This window comes from Anguilla rostrata, chromosome 16 (assembly GCF_018555375.3).
Source record: "Anguilla rostrata isolate EN2019 chromosome 16, ASM1855537v3, whole genome shotgun sequence".
Classification (NCBI taxonomy): Eukaryota; Metazoa; Chordata; class Actinopteri; order Anguilliformes; family Anguillidae; genus Anguilla; species Anguilla rostrata.
Window position 1 is genome coordinate 35,303,032 of NC_057948.1, and position 23,607 is coordinate 35,326,638.

Sequence of the window (23,607 nt, forward strand, 5' to 3'; positions counted from 1 at the left end):
GGAGCGGTCAGAGAGGTAGGACTCAATCCAGTCAAGGACTGTGCCGCGGATCCCTGATGCTGCCAGGGAGGACAGGAGGATAGAGTGCTCCACAGTGTCAAATGCAGCGGAGAGGTCTAGAAGAATTAGGACAGAGGAGAGGGAGGCTGCTCGTGCGGCATGGAGTGACTCACTGACCGAAAGGAGTGCAGTCTCAGTCGAGTGGCCAGGCCTGAAGCCAGACTGGTGGGGATCAAGCAGGTTGTTCTCAGAGAAGAAAGCAGAGAGCTGGTTAGATGCAGCACGTTCGAGTGTTTTGGATAGGAAAGGGAGGAGAGATACCGGGCGGTAGTTCTGAATGACTGAAGGATCCAGTGTGGGTTTCTTCAGCAGCGGGATGATGTGGGCCTTCTTGAAGGATGAGGGGAAACATCCAGAAGATAGGGATGAGTTCACGAGGGAGGAAACAAAAGGGAGGATGTCTGGTGTGATTGTTTGAAGGAGAGATGAGGGGATAGGGTCGAGGGCGCAGGTGGTAGGGCGGTGGGTGAGCAGGAGCTGGGAGACTTCAGTGTCTGAGAGGAGAGAAAATGTGGAGAAACAGGGGGCGGAGGACGCAGAGGGGGCGGAGGACGCAGAGGGGGCAAAGGAGCTGCGGATGTCTGCAATCTTTTCGTCAAAGAATGCTGCCCAGCATCATGACATCTGATTCGAGTAATAATTAATCAGTCAAGCCATTGATAAGTAAAATCAGATGCCTTGTTGCCAACCAAAATCAAAAACCTGCACCCACATCGACCCTTTTAGGATAAGATTAGACACTCGTGGTCTTAGCGCTTTGCTGCTAATGGGTTTTTCCATATATCTGCCACAAGGGGGCGGTAAATGTACTGTCTAACACCGAACACTGACAGTTCAGGTCAATGGCAAACCGTATCATATACCGTTTTATGACTTCATTAACACACACACACACACACACACACACACACACAGGTCCAAACAACATGTTGCCATCTACCCTGTTATTATATCCCAGATAAATGTTAAAAAACTGTGAACACTAGTGTGAATTAAACTAGTTCCCTTAACTGCTCCTATTGTTTTGTAACTTGACATCGTCTGTTGGTAAGGTTTGTCTACTACTAGCATTTAACTCCATCCTGTACTGTTACATAATATGTAACTGTCTAGCCTGTACACATTACCACAACAAAAACAATAACAGCAACAACAACTAAACAATAACCACAAGAAGGATAGCAACAACAGCAACAATTATTATTATTATTATTATTATTATTGGAATCATGTTCATTGTTTTGAAAACTTGGGTGTTTGTGGCAATTGTAACCTCCATATGTATAATAACTGACATGCTATTCACATAGTTTTCACTTTTCAGTTTTCACATATCCATATTAATCCATGTTTTGTTCGTGACAGAAATAAGGTCTGAAAATCAAGTCGTAGATTACATTTATACCACCAGGAGTCGCCCTTTCATCCCGAAAAAAAATCTTTAAGGGGTAGTTCACTTTTTCTTTTCCTTTTTTTAATAATGTGCGCAATGAAGGACATTTTTGATGTTTTAATTTGTTTCTGATGATCTGCGGGCTTTGCAATGGCTGGCATAACGGTATTTTGTGGGTTTTGTTGAACTACAAACCTTAAACGTGTTCAGAAAAATGGAATGGAGAACTGTATATTCTGTCCACTTTTTTGGGAGAAACATAAAAAGGAGAATTAGTACACAAAGGAACGGGACATCTTCCGAAACTTAAATGAAAAATTACAAAACACTATACTACGAGTGTGAGTTAAAACGGTACGTTTTCACGTTGCTTTAAAAGGACATGTCCGGACATGACCGGGTAGGAAAATCTGATCTTAATTCAGTGCATCCGATCCTCAAGGCTCACGGCAATACAAATAAATACGAGGAGAGACGGTTTGTTCAGACTTGTCTATTAGTCATTTTTACCATAGCTGATAACCAATCTGATAAACCAGTGAAGGTACGTCAGTTTCAGCCCACACAAACTAAGGGGAAGTAGTCCCATATTCCCGTAATGCTACCCGTACCGTGACACACTGAGCACATTAGGAAAATATATCCACCATGTGGACCTTTACAATAGGCTATATTTGAAATGTATGCATGCATAGAGACGAATACTATATTTAAGATATACATTTTATTTGGAACAACATTCTTGAGCCTTCAGAGTAAACTTTTCAAAGGACAGCCAAAGATTACACAGCTCAGAAATCAAATGGGTTAAGCCTTTTCTGGTCTATTACAATGAACCACGTCACAGAATGGGCTGCAGTTCCTACATAGATCACCCGATATGGGTGGAAACAACCTCAAATGAGAGTTTACAGTCTGCGCTTTAGCCTCACATTCATCGTTTCATTTTAAATCCAATGTGGTAGAATACAGAGTCAAAACTACAAAAAAATGTTTCACAGAAAATATGCTTATGGACTGCACTAACTAATAATGTAGGCCTATTTCTCTGAGCACCGAGAGGGTTGAACCTTTAACTATTCATCAGCTTTTTGAGCAAAAACTCTTCCCAAATTTCCATACTTTTAATTTGTATCGTTGTATTTACTATAATATATACTATCGTACCTAGTTTATTGTCTCAAACTCTGTTGTAGCTGCGTGTAAATACCTACTTGCTACAGGATTTCGCAGCGAGAAACGACAGTTGGATCAAAGCCTAATCAAATAAAATTAAGCTGTTCTCTTTTCTTTTCTTTTTTTGGAGGACGATGGTGGGTTGGACAACGAGAGGGGTGTGGGAAAAGAGTTAACCCGTAAAGTTTGTAGGAGAATTTTGAGACTCCCCATGAGTGTGATGACGTCACATGTTAAAGTTTTTTTGTTAAAGGGTATTCCTGTCAATGTTGATCAGACTGTTTCCTCCAAACTCTCAATGCTTCATGATAAAAATTATATACACTCATATATCACATGTATAACTATATACTAATATAATCAATATGTAATCCAATAACTCTATATCAGTAGTTGCAGCAAAGCTTATGGAAACGCAAGAAACCACAGTATCCACTGTAGAAAAAAGGCAAACACAGAAGACTTAAAAAAACCATACTTACTCAGCAGAAAATTAGTGCCAACTAGATATGCTAGAAAACTAATACTTTACAGTGATCCATGTGTAACCTGAATAAAGTAAAAAAGGTACAGGAGGCTATAACTCTGTGAACTTGTATGTATAATGGAAAAATACAGAAAGTAATGACGTGTATGCATAGTGAAAAAGTACAGAGTAAGGGAAAATTGGAAAAATACAGACAGCAATGACGTGGCGTATGCGTAAGTGGGAAAGTACAAAGTAAGGGAAAATTGGGGTACCTGTCCACTGATGAAGATTAATTAAGAACATCAATAGACTAATTAAAGACATCAATAGAACTAAAAATCAGTTTTGGGGCACCTGTCCACTATGATAAGATTAATTATTGATACATTAAGAACATCATAAGGACCGAAAATCATCTTTATGCCAAAAAGGTCAAGTTGACCCACGAACAGGAAAGTGAAACTCCTTACTGTGCCAGAAAAGACCAGATGGCTGATATTTTTAGAAATGTGTTAAAGGGGGGTTGTGGGCACAAATTGTGTATAAAATGTATGCAAAACTGACAATCGAGGTTCAATTCCCCTGAATTGATCCGGCTTTGTGCACCTGTGCAATAAAGTCTAAACTTTCTGAAGAGCTTGCTGCTGTTGTGTCTTTTCCCTCCTGAAATTGTTTTCTACAGATTGGCGATTGGCGTGGAAGTCTGTCGTTTCCTAGACACGACATTTGGGGGCTCGTCCGGGATACGAAAAAGGTACCATCCTTTCGTAAAACCAACCCGGACACTAACACCGAAAATTGAGTGAAAGAAAAGCAGCGAGCTCTTCAGAAACGTGCGCTACGAACCGTGAGTGAATTGAGTGTGGTATAAGAACAGGACAATATATGTTTTTTTGTTTGTTGCAAAATGTGCTGAAACTAGGATAAGTGTTTAAATGCATTGTGGCTGCTGAAGGTTTTCGCTGTTGCTGTTGTTTGTTGCAAAATGTGCTGGAATAGTGTTTAAATGCATTGTGGCTGCTGAAGGTTTTCACTGTTGCTGTTGTTTTAAAAAGAGGTGCCAGAGACTTGGGAGGAGAGAAACCCAAAAAAGGCCACCTGCAAGAGCTCTGGTAAAAGCGTGTTTGGGAAAAACACTGTCCTCTGAGGTATAAAGTAAGAAAAAAGTATTGTTGGTAAGGTAAAATATTGTTCAACTGTGTTTATGCTTAGATTAGATGCTTGTGCTTGCGCAGAACTAACGTTGTATTGAGGAAAAAATTGTGATTTATGTGTAGGTGCAACTATAAAGGAAAATAAGTAAAGAAACGTGAAGTGTGTAGAAAGTATAAAAAAGGGGAAAATAAAGGTTAAATATATAATAAAATCTTCAAATAGGGAAATAGGATAAAAGTATTAAAATAACCATAAAATAATGGAAAAAGGAGAGAGAACGCCGGTTGAAATAATCACAGGAAAATATCCTAATTGTAAAAAGGAGATAGAACATATATCAGGAAAATGGAAAAAAAGAACTAAAAGAATGGCGACAAAATGGCCTAAAGAGGGCACGTTTGATGTAGAAATATGCGATCAGATGGGAGGGGTAATAGCAAATTATAGAACAGGAGACAAGTCAGAAAAAAGAAAGCGAAAAAGAGAACAGGAAAAAAGAATTTTAGGATGGTTTAGGTCCGCTTCCCTAGAAAAATATGTAGGAATGAGTGGGGGTCGCAGTGAAGAAATGACCCCCCCTCCGTATACCCGCATTGGTTAGAATCCTTTGTGTTTCAAAAAAAAATGCAGCTCACGCCGACGTTGTACATTGCCAGCATATTACCATAACAGAATATCTAGCAAAAATGCCCCTCGGTGCAGCACAGAATTTAGCCAACTCTGTGAAAAATAAGGAGATAAACAGAAAGCGACGTTTTCCAGAGCATTAGTCGGCGTTCGTGCAGGACGTAGTCCGGATTTCCTTATTTGGGCACCATTTGAGCGTAATTCACCCAGGCATCTGCGTCAGTAACGAAATCGGTTAAATACCTGCTATTGTACTTTTTTTAAATAAGCCTAAGAAGGGGGCGGGAATAGTCAACGTGTCTTGTGAATTCGACCCTCACGCTGTCATGGTTTATTAACACCAGCTACTAACTCGGCTAGCAGGGAAGTTTTTAGGTAACCTGTAGCTGGATAACAGATCGTTAGCAACCAAACTAGCCAATTAATTGCACAGGCTGTACAAACTTAGCAGTGAAATTAGTGAAACTATTAGAGAACCGTAGCCTTTTAAGGTCTAGCGGTTCCACTTCGTTTAACTTGTAATGCACAATTCATGTCACTAGAGGGCAGCATATTGAGTGCGTGGGTCCAAAAATGAATGAGACGCAAAGAGTCTCGGGTTCTAAAATCACCATAAAGTTGACCTTAAAAACTATTATCATGCAAATGCTTTAAGATTGCCCGCTACTCTGCTGTAGGTAAGCTATGAGCAATGTGTACAGCAGGTAAATATACTCAGCGAGTTTTGGTTGGTTGGCTGGTAGGTTGGTCGGTTTACAAAACACATAGCACGATTGGAGCCTGAACAGGCTTTGTGGAAATACAATTATTCCCATTTGAGGAAAGAAAACATTTTAGTATTCTGCGGTTAAACCCACAGAAAGTGGTGAATGCACACTCCTATTTATGAGGAGCACACTTCAGAAAACACACAAGACACCCAACGACCTTTTCATAAGCAGGGTTTTTTTTTTTTTTTTTTTTTAGTGCGAGGCGTCTGCATCAGGAGGCGGGTGTTGGCATGTAGTTTGTGCTGGCACGCGCGTGTGCTTCCCCGGAAAGGCACTGACCCGTCCCTGTTCGTTGCACCTGGTCAGCATGACCAGCGTGCGGACGTTCTTCTCCCAGAGCATCCGCCAGAACTCGTCCACCAGAGAGAGGGGCGAGGGAGAGAGAGAAAGAAAGAAAGAGGGGGTGGGGAGGAGAGAGAGAAGGGCAGGGGGGATGGAGAGAGAGAGAGGGGGGGTGAGGAGGGGGAGAGAGAGAGGGGTTTTTTTTTTTTTTGCTTCTCCAGGAGTAACATCACATCCTGTGAAGTATGTTCACACACTAACTTGTGTCTCTGCATACTGGCAGCTCACCTAACCCCATTACACACAGGTGCTACATCAAGTGCGGTTGCCAGATAAGGGACACTTTCATCTTTTGTCCAGTCATCGTAGGTTTTATTGAGGTATTTTTGTAAACCAACGTCGTTTTCGTTAGAAAACTCTGCAGATGAAGTAATAACAATACAAAATAAAATATAACGTCATAAAAACATTTTTACAAAAAAGATCCCCCCCAAAAAATAAAACATAAATAACACTAACACTAAAATAGAAATTCTCACCTTTCAAATTCGATGTCATTAGTATACCATCCGTTTGTACTATTTAATATGCTCGAGTTGAATTTCAGAACAAACATTACATTACATTACATTACATTACATTCATTTAGCAGACGCTTTTATCCAAAGCGACGTACAAAAAAGTGCATTTTCATGATCGTAGACAACTGCTGAACACGGGTTCAGTAAGGTACAATTACTTATTTTGTAAAGCTATTTCTAGCGAGAACAAAGAACACTATACTGGTCTAACATCTGCAAAGCCAAACTAGGCAGAAGAATAAGCTAGAGTATTAGGACAAATACAATTTACCAAGAAGTGCAGGGATGGGGCAACATGTAACAAGTGACAGGAAAAAGGTTTTTTTTTTTTTTTTTTTTTTTTTTTTAAATATATATATACACAGCGTGGTGGTGGTTATTCTAGGTATAGTCTGAAGAGATGAGTCTTCAGGCCACGGCGGAAGATGGATAGTGAGGGGGAGGTTCGGAGAGGGACGGGGAGTTCGTTCCACCACTGGGGAGCTAGGGTGGAGAAGCTCTGTGATCCCTTTGGGCGGATGGGAGGGGTTGCAAGATGCAAAACATATTATGCTCCTTTTCTAGGATGGCAAATCCAGTGCTTATGCTTGGTTCAGGTGGAGCTTTTAAAAAAGAAAAGAAAAAGAAATGCAGAAATGTTAGTAAAAACATTTACTCGTTGCCATATAGGTGTGTTAGGAGTGCATCCAAACCTGAATACAGTACCTGGAAGAGTTAATGCATTGTATACATGTATTTTTTTCTACCCAAAGTTCACCAATGATATTCCATACACACACACAAACACACACAGAAGTTAGCTGGTGAAACAAGTACACACATCAGCACGTTTTACCTGTGATGCCCGTCTGGCAGTCAGTTTTGTGGACACTGCTGGTTTTCCCACAGCCAAGCGTCGTTATGCGCAGTTGGTACCGGGTGTAGTACGAGAGGTTCTCGATGTTGTGGCTGCAGTTGCCTGTGCAGGGGGGAAGGGTCACGCTTCCAGTGTCCCCCCAGGTCAAACGGAATCCTTCGTTCGCGCCTTCGGGACTGTTCCACGTTAGGTTCAGCACGGGGCCAGTGCCGTTGGGTCCGTCACATTTGAAGATGACAACGGGAGATGCATCTTTAAAACACAGAAATGGAAGGAAGGAAAATGGGGAAAAAAAATAATTCTGGGACCATTCTGTCAACTTGACAAGAACTTGCAGAAAAGTGCATCCGATTCATTTGTTTGTTTTGTTGATTTAAATTTATTTATTTATTGGTTAAATAAATTTTCATCCATGCTTTTTTTTTTGTTAATGCCAAATATAATTTGCTGATTCACTCAGTCCGAGACGAATCCACCCCTGCATCAGGTCAGGACACACACACACACACACACACACACACACAAAAACACACACGCACATAAAAGTCCTCATGAAAGTCCTCATTTCAGATCCACTTCTAATGGCTGCGGTACAGAGCTGGACTGGGCAGGACACCGGCACTCACCCGTACAGACGGGAATGGTCACGGGAGAGCCCAGTGTTCCGTCGGACGTCCGGGGGGTCACCCCGAAAGTGTAGCGGTTGCCGGGAGACAGCCCCGTCGAGTCATGAGACAGTTGTGAGGTGCTTCCATTCCTGATGAGATGGCCTGTGCTGTTCCGCACCGTCACGTCGTAAGAGTACCCGGGTCTGAACCCAACAGGCCGCTGCCATGCTATGCTGATCATGTCAACGGTGGTCGAGGATTGTTGAAGGCCCTGAACCCTCTCTGGTCCTGGAATGAAGATGAGAAAAGGACACAGACGTTGGAGCTTGGCCGGCAGCACGTATCCAAAACAACCTTAACATTAATGCACTGGAAAGGGCCATGACTATCCCACATTCCACTCTCGAACATCACAGAAAAAATAGCACCAGCAAAAACAAGTAAGATACTGGGGAGGGATATCGGCAATTAAATCACGCGTGGGACTACTGAAATAGCAAGTTCGGCTTTACGCATTCTTTTCTTTCGTTCGACCAGTCTATAAATGAACAGACCAAGCCGAGCGTCTCACAGGTTATGTATGTCCCCTGCGGTGAAGCCAACCCTAACTCAAGTCCAACTTCACGTTTCAGAGAACACAAATACTTACTTGTCGTAACGAAGCGGAGCACGGGCTGACTCGTGTACTGGAACAGGCCGACTGTGGCCACAGAGATGTTGTACGGAGTTCCAGAAACCAGGCCAACAACAGTTAACTCATTGAGGTCAGTGTCACGTGATTCAAGGTCATGTGCTGACGAGCCGTAGGTCACATGGTAAGAGAAAGAGCCACGGTCCATGCCGGGAGCCGGCGTCCACTCTATGGCGACTGAATCTGTGGTCTTGTCTGTGACCATGATTGGACCAGGAGCGTTTGGATCTGAATGGGAGGGAAAAGGACAGACACACCACACCAGTTAAACACACTCAACAAGAGGGCTGGTGCATCATCCTTTGCTCTGTTTCTTATTTTATGGGTATTTTAGCTGTTACAATGAATTCATACTGCCATTTGTATTAGCCATTGTACATTATCCATGTGTACAGCTGAGAATTAGCTGAGTATTATTATTAAACCTTTATTTTGCCAAGGTAGTCCCACTGAGATTAAAATCTGTTACATGAAAGACCTGGCCAAGAAGGGTAACACAATTAGTTTTAGGCAATACAAGGACAAGCAAAATGTGCAAAAATAACAAATATACTATATATGGTATAAAAAACTTTATCCATTTTAAACCGGGAGGATTCCAGTTATGTATGAGTCCGGACAGTAACTTGGACCCCATATTGCTCCACTGGAGGGCTCTGAATCTTCTCAAGTTGATGGTCATACTCACATGTTGCATTGGAAACAGGCTCTGAGTCTTCAGCAAAGGGTCCACTGATTGTGGTCACTATGACTGTGTAGATTTTCCCAGCTCTCAGACCACTGAATAAATGTGACTGAAAGCTGGAGTTGAGAAACTTTGTTTGGTTGTCTCCATAATTGCTGGTCAAGCTGAGCATATACTTTTCCACATTGCCAGGTGGAGACAGCCATGTCACCTCAATGGTGTCATTGGCACCCCTGTTTGGAATGGTAGGGTTCACTCTTTCTGGTTCTATGTGTGAACAAGAGAGAGAGAGAGACAGAGAGAGAGAGAGAGACGGGGGGGGGGGGGGGGTGGGGGTGGCAGTTGACTGCTAAGATTTCCAAGTTTGATGAGGCAATGATTAACAGTGCATACCTCAAAAAAAAGCAATTCATACAATCCCCTTGTCAAATAGTGCCATTTATTCTGACCAATATTTCTGCATATCTGCATATAGTGATGACCAGAAAGACTGTAGCCTCCGTAGTTCATCTCATAAATCTAGGGTTATCCATAGAATGGGATGCACCATAGACAAATGTGAATTTGAAGCAAGTAGCCATGTCAGGTCTTACTGGTGTACTGGTACACAGAGATGGGCTCTCCCTCAGTGCCATTCTGGACCTGGGAGTAGACGGTAAAGGAGCAGTTGGTTCCTGGGGTCAGGTCGGTGATGGTGGCCATGGAGTTTTGGCCGGTGATGGTGGCCATGGAGTTTTGCTCTGTCTGGATCCGTGGGGTAGGCATACAGCAGGAGGTCTCCACCCTGTACGAGTATCCCTGCTGGTACCCCTGGGGTCTGTGCCAGTGCAAAACCACCACCGTTGTGTTGATCGTGGTGGCATTTAACCCAAGGATGGGATACGGCCCTACAAAAACAGAGTTTTGTATCAGTGCGATGTTGATGAAGGGAAGATAGCAGGATTAATTTTAACTCTTCCAGAGTTGTACAGGCCTGATTTGAGCTTGTTGGTAGCTGCTGACTAATTGTTATGATGTTTTAGAGTGAATAACAGCACCTGGAGGTGATTGACAGTGACTATGCTAATGAGGGTGATGTAGTTCATGCTAAGTCCCCGTGTGGGGTACTCACTGGTGTAGATTCCTGCAGTGGCTGCAGAGCTCTGGTAATCCATTGGACCTACGGTCACCACCGAGATGTTGTACAGAGTCCCGGATGTCAGGTTCTCCAATACAGCCCTGTTGTTTGTGGTCTCAGTTTGACCATTTTGATGGGGTTGATAGAATATGATGAAACTGTACTGGCCCAAGTCCAAGCTTTGGGGCCTACCCCAACTGATAGTAATGGAATCAGTGGTCTGCCCTTCTGCATGAATAGCTCCAGGTGGATTAGGATCTGTAATAATGCCAAACATGAGAGAAGCAGAATCTGAATGAAAGTTTTGTGAAAAACAAAGAAAATCTAACCCATTTCTAGAATATACTGTAGATTTTGTTCAACCCCAAGAGAGCCCACAGGCAAACACAGTGAGTTGTGCATTTGTTTGAGGTGAATACAGTCCTTTTCCATACAAATTTTAGTCATATCTTTGTTACTTATGCTTTTAGCTGACACTCTTATAGTATGCTAACATGTAATCTATTTTAAAAAAACGAACATATTAGATACGCGACCCATTCATCTAGTCACTGAGGTAAGTCTTTATAGCTACTATAGCTCTATAAGAAAGGTTCCACCGCTCTGTTCCACCTGGGATTTTAAATCTGGAGGCTTCCAGTCATATACACGGCAGGATAGCTAACCTCTACCCCACACTGCAAAACTCGAGAGCACTGAATCACCTTAAGCTGAAGGTCATACTCACATGTTGCATTGGAAACAGGCTCTGAGTCTTCAGCAAAGGGTCCACTGATTGTGGTCACTACGACTGTGTAGATTCTCCCAGCTGCCAGGCCACTGAATAACCATGACTGAAAGCTGGAGTTGAGAAACTTTGTTTGGTTCTCTCCATAATTGCTGGTCAAGCTGAGCATGTACTTTTCTACATTGCTAGGTGGAGACAGCCATGTCACCTCAATGGTGTCGTTGGTATCCCTGTTTGGAATGGCAGGGTTCACTCTTTCAGGTTCTATGTGTGAACAAGAGAGAGAGAGAGAGAGAGAGAGAGAGAGAGAGAGAGAGAGAGGGGGGGGGGGGGTGGCAGTTGACTGCTAAGATTTCCAAGTTTGATGAAGCAATAATTAACAGTGCATACCTTAAAAAAAAGCAATTCATACAATCCCCTTGTGAAATTGTGCCATTTATTCTGACCAATATTTCTGCATATTGTAAGAAGTCTGTCTCTGATGCCAATATGTCTGCTGGCCACACATTCCCTTGATCTTATCATTATCACAATACAGTTGGTACAATGGTAGAATAGCGACCGGGAGTGAGAGATTGGGAACCATTCAAGTCAACAGACGTGCTAATTCAATCACAACAGGACGGCCAATACACTATGGCCTAATTGATAGGTGTTACAAGGACTGACTACATCCGTCTTGGTATGTATATTCAACACTACTGATCAAAGCTTCGAAAACAAATAAGAAGCAGCCTCTGGAAAGGTTCGTGGTTCATTCTGACTCTGCTGAATCCAAGGTGTCATTCGTGCGCTTTGTCACTGCCGGTATTGGAAATAAACTTTGTACTTTTTCATCACGTTCGAGAGACGTCCTTTTTTCCTTACAACTGGCGAGCCACCCAGCGAGGAATTCCGAAAAAAAAAAAAAAAAAACCGGGGACACTAAGGTAAGAAACGCGGTTTCTTCTTTTATGCTGCTGGTTTGTATTTTAGGGAACCCCCTCGTTTAAAAAAACCTAGAAAGGAGTTTTAAGGACTGGGACAGTTTGTTTGTTTTCACCATCATACTGGCAGTAAGAGTTTTAATTCCGAAGCACTGGAATTAAGAGTAACTGGACCGTGCCCAACGGAGTGTGGCACTGTTGTAACTTGTAGATACAAGTAGGCCTAAAGTAACTGGTCTTTAGAATCAATTGTGCCCGAAGCACCGGGACATTTATGCTAAAATAGTATTCCTAAAGTAACTGGAATCCTCGACCTGTGTCCGAAGTACAGGAACAGGGTAGCTGTTGTTTATCTTAAAGCAACTAGATAACGCAACGGTTAGAACATAGACCTAAAGTAACTGGTCTGTAGAATTTATTGGTTCCGAAGCACTGGAACATAGATTCTTAAATTGGGTGTACTCTGTAACTTATCACTTACTAATTCACGTGACTAGATTGCGAATTAACGCTGGTTTGGCAATATTGTTCGTGTATTGTGTGATAGCTAACTATAAATTAGAGGATGGAAGACCTTGTGGTTAGGTACATTGCTAAACATGGCAAAAGCAATGTGCTTGAAGGGATAGAAAACCAAGACGCGCCTTACGAGTGGGCATTGTCTCAGTTTGAAAACTATTCGAAATTACCTAAAAATAAGAAAGGGAAGATTGCTACAGCATTGCAAGCGATTCTGGCATCTTACAAAATGACTAAAAAGAGATTAGAGGTTGTAGAGATAGAGAACCATACTCTTCAACAGCAAGTAGCAGAGGATGCAGTCACTCTTAAAAGCTATAAAGTGAATGCCACGCTTAACATGGAGATTCAAATAAAGCTGAGGCAGGAGGTTGCACAGCTAGACAACAATAATCAGAACCTTGCATCGTCACTAGAAAAAACAACCAATGACTTGAATCGTGCACAAGTGGCATATGATTACTTGATTAGTAAATGTACCAATCTGACTCCCGGAACTCACACTAGCAATTCAGACCGTGTAGGAAAATACAAGAGAGCAGTAGATATCATGCACGGACACATAGCAGCGGTAGGGGTACCCCTTCCTGATGGATTAGTGGCTGAATTAGACAATGAGGATGATAAAACCAACAATTTTGGGGGGAAACCTTCATGGGATAATTGGGATAGCTATTCGGATTGCACAGTTAAGTTTCCTATGGCCCCTGTACATTCAACCACTACTATTCAGCCTGGGGAGGGGGGGCAGAGGGAACGCACAAGTACAACTACTACACTTAGGCCTCTCTCACCTGGTGACATTGAATCCCTAATCAAGAACATTGGTTACTTTGAGCCTTCTAAGAGAGACCCGCTCGAATTCATTGCATCACTAGAACGTGCAGTAGATCTACACAGACTTACTGATGCCGATGCTTGTGTCACACTAATTGCATGCCTTCCACACGCCTTAGCTAGGGCGCTTTCTACTGATATACAGAACAAGAATGCAGACAAAGCTAGCAGGAAGAAGGCACTACTAGAGGTCCTGGGAACTCGAGAGATAGATTGGGAGAGAATTAGGGAAGTAGAAATGCAACAGGGAGAACACCCAGCAGCATATGCTTCTAGATTATGGGAAGCTTTCTCTGACTATAGTGGGATGCCACATTTAACCCAACAAGACCCTATTTTCAAGTCTACATTGATTTCACAGAGTGACACATACACCAGAGATGCCTTAACACTTCACATTGACTCCCATACCCCATACACCGAAATAGTTACAAAAATGACTCAACTTTACAACTCCAAAAACAACAGGTTGGCGAATAAGAAGAGAAATCCAGTAGCTGCAGTTGGCGGAAGGCCTCATAATAATAGTTCACATAAGACTGTGTCATGGAGAAATGAAGGATATGCGCCAGATTACATTAAGCAGCAAAGAGGAGAGAGGTCATTACCCTATACTTTGGATAGAAAGTTTGTTTGTTATGCATGTGGAAAGGAAGGACACATAGCTAAGGAATGCAAATCTTTTCACAGTAAGGGTCCTGACCACTCAAGTTTGAGCCAGACACTCAGTAGTCTACAGTCAGCAATAACAAAACTGAGTGTAGAGAATGTTGATTTGCAGGCAACTATTTCTAAAATGAAAAGCAATACCACTTCACACTCAGCATAGGGGTGTCAGGCCTCCGTGCTGCACGTGGCACCTTTGTCACGTGACAAATGGGGTAGACCAATTACACAGATCGCTGTTGGAGGCCGATGCGATAATTGGTTAGTGGATAGTGGTGCTTCTTTGTCCATAATTCATTCTAATGCAACCCCTAGTCACAGTAACAGGACGATCACAATAGAAGGCTTCGATGGTACTATGTCTCTGGCTTCCCAATCAGATAACCTTACCTTTGAAATTGGAAAAGACAGGTTTAAGGACAAAGCTTGGCTTAGTGCAACAGGAGATGGTCGCAACATTTTAGGTTCAGACATAATGAAAAAGCGTGGTTACATTATAGATTATGGCAACAATTGCATTTGGCGCAATACTGAATTTAATGATGAGTTGGTGGAGATTTCTGATGTCCATGCAGTGCATGCCATTAAGAAGTCGGAGGAATATGACTTGCATACATTGTTGAGGGTTAACGATGCAGATTTGGAGGAAGTGTTAGCAAAACATAGAGGTGTTTTTGCTAAAAATAAACATGATTGTGGGCGAATAGATCGTGAAGTCATGGAAGTAAATATACAAGGCCGTGATCCTCCGTCACTCCGCCAATATAAGTACCCAGAGGAAGCAAACCCTTATATTCAATCTACGATTGAGTCTCTTTTGCAACAGGACGTCATACGACCCTGCCTCTCACCAGCAATGGCTCCCATATGGCCAGTTCGGAAACCAGACAATTCCTGGAGGCTTTGTGTTGATTACAGAGAACTTAATAAATGCACCCCTACCTGTGCTCCAGTAGTAGCTTCAACACCAGATGTACTAGCATCTCTGATTCCTGAAGCAAATTATTATTCAGCATTAGACATTTCTAATGGATTTTGGTCAATACCATTGCATCCAGACTGCCAGTACAAATTTGCATTCAAATTTAAAAATACACAATACACATGGAATGTTCTGCCTCAAGGTTTTGCTAGTTCACCCACACTCTTCCATCAGTGTCTAGCCCAGGTGTTAACAGCTTTCTCCAAACCTGAATGCCTTATTCAGTATGTTGATGATTTGCTGTTACAGACTGCTACCAGAGAAGAACACATAATCTTACTGGCAGAATTACTCGGGCTACTTGAAAATGCAGGACTTAAATTAAATCCGAAAAAAGCACAGCTCCTCAGATCTGAAGTCACATACTTAGGTATCAAAGTAAGTAAAGGGGGGCGCACGCCTGACCCACACAAAGTAGACATAATCAAGAGACTACCTGTTCCGGTGTCTGTTACTGCTCTGCGGTCATTCTTGGGGATTGTGGGATTTTGTCGCGAGTTTATTGAACGCTTTGCAGACATAGCCAAACCACTGAATGGGTTACTAACTGGTAACAAAAAGAAAAAAGATTCTTTGGACTGGGGTCCGGAACATCAAACAGCATTTGAGACACTGAAGAATGCTTTAATTCAAGCTCCTGCTTTGCGAAACCCAGATCGTTCTCAGCCTTTCATTTTACAAACGACAGCTACCGAAGAAGCGTTATCAGCCGTCTTATTACAAGATGTTCAGGAAACATTACGTCCAATTGCATATGCGTCCCGTGTTCTCTCCCCAGTTGAGAAGGCTTTCAACTCATGCACACGTCACTTACTTGCCGTCCATTGGGCAATGTCCCATTTTGAGTACATATATGGTTTTAATGAAGTGATCTTACATACTCCTCACACACCACTTCAGATGTTGCTAACTGGTAAGGTAAAAGGAGTGTCTAATGCTAGACTGGCTAGATGGACACTGGACTTAGGCTCTAAAAACCTAAAGACCATATACAAGCCCTTGACAATGTTACCCCGCACACTTTTGTATGAAGGCATACCACATACATGTGAAGCTGAAGCTGTCCTTTGCACAGATGGAATTTTTGAAGTAAAACCTATTGAGGGAGCAATTGATGTTTTTGTAGACGGGTCTCGTTATTGGCTGGAGGGTCAATACAGAACTGGTTTTGCCATTCACTCAGAACAAGCTGATTACTTGTATCAATGCCCACCACATTTTTCAGCACAGAAAGCTGAAATTGTGTCTGTTCTACAAACACTCATGATTTTCTCTGATTGTTCACTAAACATTTACTCAGATTCAGCTTTTGTAGTTAATTCCCTAACAGAATACTTACCAATTTGGAAAAAAAGGGGCTTCACAAGTGCTGATGGACAGCCCCTAACTCATGTCGGACCAATACAATCTCTATGGTCAGCTGCAAGCTCCAGTAAACACAGATATGCTCTACTCAAAGTAAAGGCACATCAAAAGAAAGGACTCTCAAAACACGGTGATTCTAATCGAATAGTTGATGAACTGGCAAAAAGGGCTGCGATAGATGGCATTGTTTATACAGAAGCTCCACACACAGAGCCTGTCTCAGCAGTAACCAGTATGGAACCAATAGATGTACGAAGTGCACAACAGAATGATCCAGACCTACGCCAAATAATCAGATTAAAACAAGAGAGTAAGCTCATAACAGAAGGTCCATTTTCCAAATGGAATGTACATCTGATAGTACAGGACGGTATTCTACTGTACAAAACGGCAGATAGTGTGGCATGGGTTCCACCATCAGGATTGCGTTCAGATATTCTATATCACATCCACAATCAAGGGGGGCATCTAGGGGCTGAAAAAGTTCAAGATCGCCTGAAAGGCATGTTTTGGTGGCCAGATATGGACAAAGATGTAAATACATACTGTTTGAACTGTTTAGTTTGTGCCCAAATGAATCCCTCACACATCAAAAAGAAAGGACGCTTAAGACCCACATGTTTAGCTGAAGGTCCTTGGACAAACCTCCAGATAGACTACATAGGTCCATTCCCCCTGCTAAAGGAGGTTACAAATACATACTAATGATTGTGGACACATTCACCAAATGGATTGAAGCTTTTCCAATTAAGGCAGATACAGCTCTGGCCACAGCACGGGTATTATGGGAACAGGTATATTGCAGATGGGGATTACCTCTTAGCTTGGAAAGTGATAGAGGCACCCACTTCACAGGACAAATACACTCAGATCTAGCCAAACTCCTAGGGATAAAACATCACCTGCACATTGCACATCACCCACAAGCATCTGGGGGAGTTGAACGCACCAATAGAACATTGAAGATGTCATTGAAAAAGATGGTACTGGACAATGGTCCAAATTGGGCACAAAACCTTCCGAGCATTTTAATGTCCTTGAGAGGTGTTAGTCATAAAACCACTGGCTACAGTCCATATGAATTGATGACAGGAAGAAAAATGCGGATGCCAGAACATTTGTGGTTAGAAATGCCAGGACCCCTAGCAGAGGGGTGGAATACAGAAATATTTCTAAAAAATCTGTGCTCATCCCTCCCCACTATTTATCACCAAGCTGCACAACAAATTGGAGTATGCCAAAAATACAACAAAATGTATTACGACAAAAATGTGAAAGAACAGAAATTTGAGTTGGGAGACGAAGTCATGATAAAAAACTATCATCACGAAGGTCCATGGTCAGCCAACTGGAGAGGACCATGCACTGTGATGGATAAATGTGGGGAATCAATTTACAAGATCTGCTGCAAGACAAAAAGGGGTAGGACCACACTAAAGTGGTACCATGTAGACCAATTAAAGAAATACAATAAAATGTAATGGCAGGTATTATCATATTTAAAAAAAAAAAAAAAAAAAAAAAAAAAAAAAGGGGGGGGGGTTATAACTATTTTTTGTTTCTCTTCTCTTTATTTCAGAAATCCAGCATAAATATGTGGGAGACCCTCTTGACAGTAATACTACCGGTGATGGCGATGACACAAGAGTGCCCAGAGCAGCGGCCAGCACCTCTGTCTGGGATAATTGCAAGACCACACCAGGGCGCCCTGATCAACAATGTCCAATGGGTCCATATTCCAGTCCTGGTGAACTTGACAGCATGGTCTCCAGATCTGGACGAGCACTGCAAAGGGGAGAGCGTGACCCAGATGTACAAGGACCTCATGACAACAGCATTCCTGAAATACCATGACATGGTGGCTGCCAACTTCCAGAGCGACAGCCCAACCCCCACACCTACCAGACGAAAACTGCTCGGGTTCCTGGATGGTGTTCTAGGAGCTACGGGAACCGGGTTAGGTATTTCAAATTGGATGGATACCCTACAAATGAAAAGGAATGAACTAAAACTGAAGGAGTTGATTGCCACTCAGGTCCTACAAACTGACGCTTTCTTACAAGAGGGCCTAAAGGAGGAACAGGACACAGTAGGAAATATACACACCATTGCATCTGCACTGTCAATCCTTGCTGACAGGGCCAGGAAAGCATTTAAAACCATTCACAAAGAAGTGTATTGTGCCCAGTTTTCCTCAGTTAAATATCAAGAGATTTCACACATACTCCAGGAGATCCAGGCTGGCAGAGTGCCAATAACTCTCTTCACAGAGGAGGTTGTTATGAAATGGTTTGGACTAAACAAATGTTTCAACACATCCTCGGACAATTTCAAAGACTTCATGACTAACCTTGACAAATGCAAACTGCCGATTCCATATAGTAAACTAATCCAAATGGCGAGGATCACCTCCCATCCTATCCCGGCTGGATTTTACAGCCCATTCGATTATGGCCCTCTCATGGAGGGTACCAATTTGCCCTTCTCTCCAAAGGGAGGAAAACCATCAAAACCAAGCAATAAGATTCCCCCCATACAAATCATACGATGGTGGAATGAGACTGTGTTTAACAATTTACAGGACAAAACATGGGCATGTTCTGCTGGAAACTCTCTCCCACAGTTTGGCTGTTTCATGAGACAAATGTATGCCATGCTAGTAACGGTTTCTATCCCTGTCTTCCAACCTGAGCAGGTAATGGACAGAATTGTAAAGCTTGAGAGTATTGGCAGTTTACAAGGAAATGTGCTAAAGGAGAGAAAAGACATTCCAAATTTTATAACCCAACTAAAAACAGGTGAATGGAGGGCTGTAGACACACAGTGCTGTGAGAAAACCCCTTATGGATATTTTTGTGATTGTGATGCTATAGATAAACAGCCCTTGTGTGGAATGGCAGAAACCAACAGTAAAGTGTGCGATGTAAGTCTGACACATGTACATAATAACTTCACCAGAGTAATCATCAAGGATAAAGATGTTTGCATAACTACAACACATACACATTTTTACCTGTCCATCAATGATAGTCTTACAGGATGCCAGATAAATACTACTTCATTTTGCATGACTCCCCCTACAGCTTGGTCCATTGGGTCCTACCATTTTCCATATGTAAATACCACACGTCACATTTTGTCTACTAGGCCGGAGGATGAGTTAGGATTTGTAGAAGAAATCCCAGAATTTGATTTTGAACTACCCACGTTGGACAACATGTTAATGACTCTAATGCAAAGAAAAGACAGTCATATCATAAAAATACAACAGGGGCTCCAGGGTAAGGATGGTACTCTCATCAGTCAAATGCATGATGGAGATGTAGACCTAGCCTACTCAAGTACATTGTGGGAATTGACATTTAAAGCCGCCGTATGCATCTGTTTAATACTGATTTTGATTCAAAGTGTTATGATTTGTTGTATGTGTTCTGTCCTAAACCGACAAAGACTTATATTTTCAAATGACATTGTAAAGCAGTCCCCTTGGCTTGGGTAGTACCCAGTCTCAAATATCTCGGCCGCTGACTATTTGTTATAGTTCATTATTTATCAGCATGGCACCCAGGTTGTGGTGGTGATAACATCCACAGGGAAAGCAGAGGCAATAGCAGGCAGCGCTCAGAGTAGGACCAGTGGAATGAGGTGTTGCTCCAATGACGGGTAAGGTTCTCCGCGTGATAGGAGAGCAACCTAAGGCAGGACAGCACCGCCACTGATGAAGACTATGTGCATGTGATGCTTTATTGCAAATAAGCATCAAACGGGGGACTGTAAGAAGTCTGTCTCTGATGCCAATATGTCTGCTGGCCACACATTCCCTTGATCTTATCATTATCACAATACAGTTGGTACAATGGTAGAATAGCGACCGGGAGTGAGAGATTGGGAACCATTCAAGTCAACAGACGTGCTAATTCAATCACAACAGGACGGCCAATACACTATGGCCTAATTGATAGGTGTTACAAGGACTGACTACATCCGTCTTGGTATGTATATTCAACACTACTGATCAAAGCTTCGAAAACAAATAAGAAGCAGCCTCTGGAAAGGTTCGTGGTTCATTCTGACTCTGCTGAATCCAAGGTGTCATTCGTGCGCTTTGTCACTGCCGGTATTGGAAATAAACTTTGTACTTTTTCATCACGTTCGAGAGACGTCCTTTTTTCCTTACAATATCTATGTACAGTTAGGAACAAAATGTCTGTAGCCACCACAGTTTACCTCATAAATCTAGGGTCACCCACAGGATGGGATGCAACACAGACAAATGAGAATTTGAAACAAGTACTCATGTCAGGTCTTACTTGTGTACTGGTACACAGAGATGGGCTCTCCCTCAATGCCATTCTGGACCTGGGAGTAGACGGTAAAGGAGCAGTTGGTTCCTGGGGTCAGGCCGGTGATGGTGGCCATGGAGTCTTGTTCTGTCTGGTTCCGTGTGGCAGAAGTACAGCCGGAGGTCTCCACCCTGTACGAGTATCCCTGCTGGTACCACTGGGGCCTGTGCCAGTGCAGAACCACCACCGTTGTGTTGATCGTGGTGGCATTTAACCCAAGGATGGGATACGGCCCTACAAAAACAAAGTTTGGTATCAGTGCAATGTTGATGAAGGGAAGATAGCAGGATTAACTGTAACTCTTCCAGAGCTGTGCAGGCCTGATTTGAGCTCATTGGTAGCTGCTGACTGATTGTTACGATGTTTTAGAGTGAATAACAGCACCTGGAGGTGATTGACAGTGGCTATGTTAATGAGGGTGATGTAGTTCATGCTAAGTCCCCGTGTGGGGTACTCACTGGTGTAGATTCCTGCAGTGGCTGCAGAGCTCTGGTAATCCATTGGACCTACGGTCACCACCGAGATGTTGTACAGAGTCCCGGATGTCAGGTTCTCCAATACAGCCCTGTTGTTTGTGGTCTCATTTTGACCATTTTGATGGGGTTGATAGAATATGATGAAACTGTACTGGCCCAAGTCCATGCCTTGGGGCCGACCCCAACTGATAGTAATGGAATCAGTGGTCTGCCCTTCTGCATGAATAGCTCCAGGTGGATTAGGATCTGTAATAATGCCAAACATGAGAGAAGCAGAATCTGAATGAAAGTTTTGTGGATAAACAAAGAAAATCGAACCCATTTCTAGAATATACTGTTGATTTTGTTCAACCCCAAGAGAGCCCACAGGCAAACACAGTGAGTTGTACATTTGTCAGAGGTGAATACAGTCCTTTTCCATACAAATTTTAGTCATATCTTTGTTATTGCTGCTTTTAGCTGACACTCTTATAATATTCTAACATGTAATCTATTTTAAAAAAACTAACATATTAGATACGCGACCCATTCATCTAGTCACAGTGGTAAGTCTTTATAGCTACTATAGCTCTATAAGAAAGGTTCCACCGCTCTGTTCCACCTGGGATTTTAAATCTGGAGGCTTCCAGTCATATACACGGCAGGATAGCTAACCTCTACCCCACACTGCAACACTCGAGAGCTCAGAATCACCTTGAGCTGAAGGTCATACTCACATGTTGCATTGGAAACAGGCTCTGAGTCTTCAGCAAAGGGTCCACTGATTGTGGTCACTACGACTGTGTAGTTTCTCCCAGCTCTCAGACCACTGAATAAATGTGACTGAAAGCTGGAGTTGAGAAACTTTGTTTGGCTGTCTCCATAATTGCTGGTCAAGCTGAGCATGTACTTTTCCACATTGCCAGGTGGAGAAGGCCACGTCACCTCAATGGTGTCGTTGGCACCCCTGTTTGGAATGGCAGGGTTCACTCTTTCAGGTTCTATGTGTAAACAAGAGAGAGAGAGAGAGACAGAGAGAGAGAGAGAGAGAGAGAGAGAGAGAGAGAGAGAGAGAGAGAGAGAGAGAGAGAGAGACGGGGGGGGGGGTGGCAGTAGACTGCTAAGATTTCCAAGTTTGAGGAGGCAATGATGAACAGTGCATACCTAAAAAAAAGGAATTCATACAATCCCCTTGTCAAATAGTGCCATTTATTCTGACCAATATTTCTGCATATCTATGTACAGTTAAGAACAAAATGTCTGTAGCCACCACAGTTTACTCATAAATCTAGGGTCACCCACAGGATGGGATGCATCACAGACAAATGAGAATGTGAAACAAGTAGTCATGTCAGGTCTTACTTGTGTACTGGTACACAGAGATAGGCTCTCCCTCAATGCCATTCTGGACCTGGGAGTAGACGGTAAAGGAGCAGTTGGTTCCTGGGGTCAGGCCGGTGATGGTGGCCATGGAGTCCTGTTCTGTCTGGTTCCGTGGGGCAGAAGTACAGCCGGAGGTCTCCACCATGTATGAGTATCCCTGCTGGTACCCCTGGGGTCTGTGCCAGTGCAGAACCACCACCGTTGTGTTGATCGTGGTGGCATTCAACTCAAGGATGGGATACGGCCCTACAAATACAGATTTTGCTATCGGTGCGATGTTGATGAAGGGAAGATAGCAGGATTAATTGTAACTCTTCCAGAGTTGTGCAGGCCTGATTTGAGCTTGTTAGTAGCTGCGGACTGATTGTTACGATGTTTTAGCGTGAGTAACAACTGTTATGTTACAATATCTAGTATAAAGCCTTCCCAAAAGAGTGGAGGTTGTGATCGCAGCTAAGCGTGGCTCAACTCCATATTAATGCCCATAACTTTGAATGAGATTTTGGATGTCAGATGTCAACATACTATTTACCATGTAGTGTAAGGCTCTACACCTCTTACAGATCTCTAGTAAAGGTTGCACAGCTGTGTTCCACCTGGGACTTTAACTCTGGAGACTTCCATTCATATATGGCAAAGTTGCTAAGCTCCACCCCTATCAACAACACCGGAGAGCTCTAAGTCACCTCAAGTTGATAGTAATACTCACATGTCGCACAGGAAACAGGCTCTGAGTCTTCAGCAAAGGGTCCACTGATTGTGGTCACTACGACTGTGTATTTTCTCCCAGGTGTCAGACCACTGAATAACTGTGACTGAAAGCTGGAGTTGAGAAACTTTGTTTGGTTGTCTCCATAATTGCTGGTCAAGTTGACCTTGTACTTTTCCACATTGCCGAGTGGAGGCAGCCATGTCACTTCAATGGTGTCATTGG

At 42.8% G+C, this 23,607-nt stretch overlaps 1 protein-coding gene and 2 long non-coding RNA genes across 3 annotated transcripts in view; 2 read left to right on the plus strand and 1 right to left on the minus strand.

Annotated features, from left to right (window-relative positions):
- LOC135242648 (receptor-type tyrosine-protein phosphatase beta-like) overlaps positions 1–23,601 on the minus strand; it is a 73,006-nt gene extending 49,405 nt beyond the window's left edge. The window contains exons 1-12 of the mRNA XM_064313802.1: positions 23,383–23,601; positions 22,653–22,919; positions 22,028–22,291; positions 21,294–21,557; positions 20,803–21,069; positions 11,198–11,461; positions 10,465–10,728; positions 9,947–10,240; positions 9,357–9,620; positions 8,627–8,896; positions 7,996–8,265; positions 7,349–7,621 (exon numbers count right to left, since the gene is read on the minus strand). Coding sequence (XP_064169872.1) covers positions 7,349–7,621; positions 7,996–8,265; positions 8,627–8,896; positions 9,357–9,620; positions 9,947–10,240; positions 10,465–10,728; positions 11,198–11,461; positions 20,803–21,069; positions 21,294–21,557; positions 22,028–22,291; positions 22,653–22,818 — 2,860 coding nt within the window. The 5' untranslated portion in view covers positions 22,819–22,919; positions 23,383–23,601. The remainder of the gene's footprint in view (positions 1–7,348; positions 7,622–7,995; positions 8,266–8,626; positions 8,897–9,356; positions 9,621–9,946; positions 10,241–10,464; positions 10,729–11,197; positions 11,462–20,802; positions 21,070–21,293; positions 21,558–22,027; positions 22,292–22,652; positions 22,920–23,382) is intronic.
- On the plus strand, positions 2,814–4,581 carry LOC135242283 (uncharacterized). The gene is made up of 2 exons (XR_010326299.1): positions 2,814–3,945; positions 4,154–4,581. It is a non-coding gene; the product is annotated as an uncharacterized LOC135242283 (long non-coding RNA).
- On the plus strand, positions 11,536–20,641 carry LOC135242668 (uncharacterized). The gene is made up of 2 exons (XR_010326419.1): positions 11,536–12,126; positions 18,072–20,641. It is a non-coding gene; the product is annotated as an uncharacterized LOC135242668 (long non-coding RNA).
- Positions 23,602–23,607: the final 6 nt, after the last annotated feature.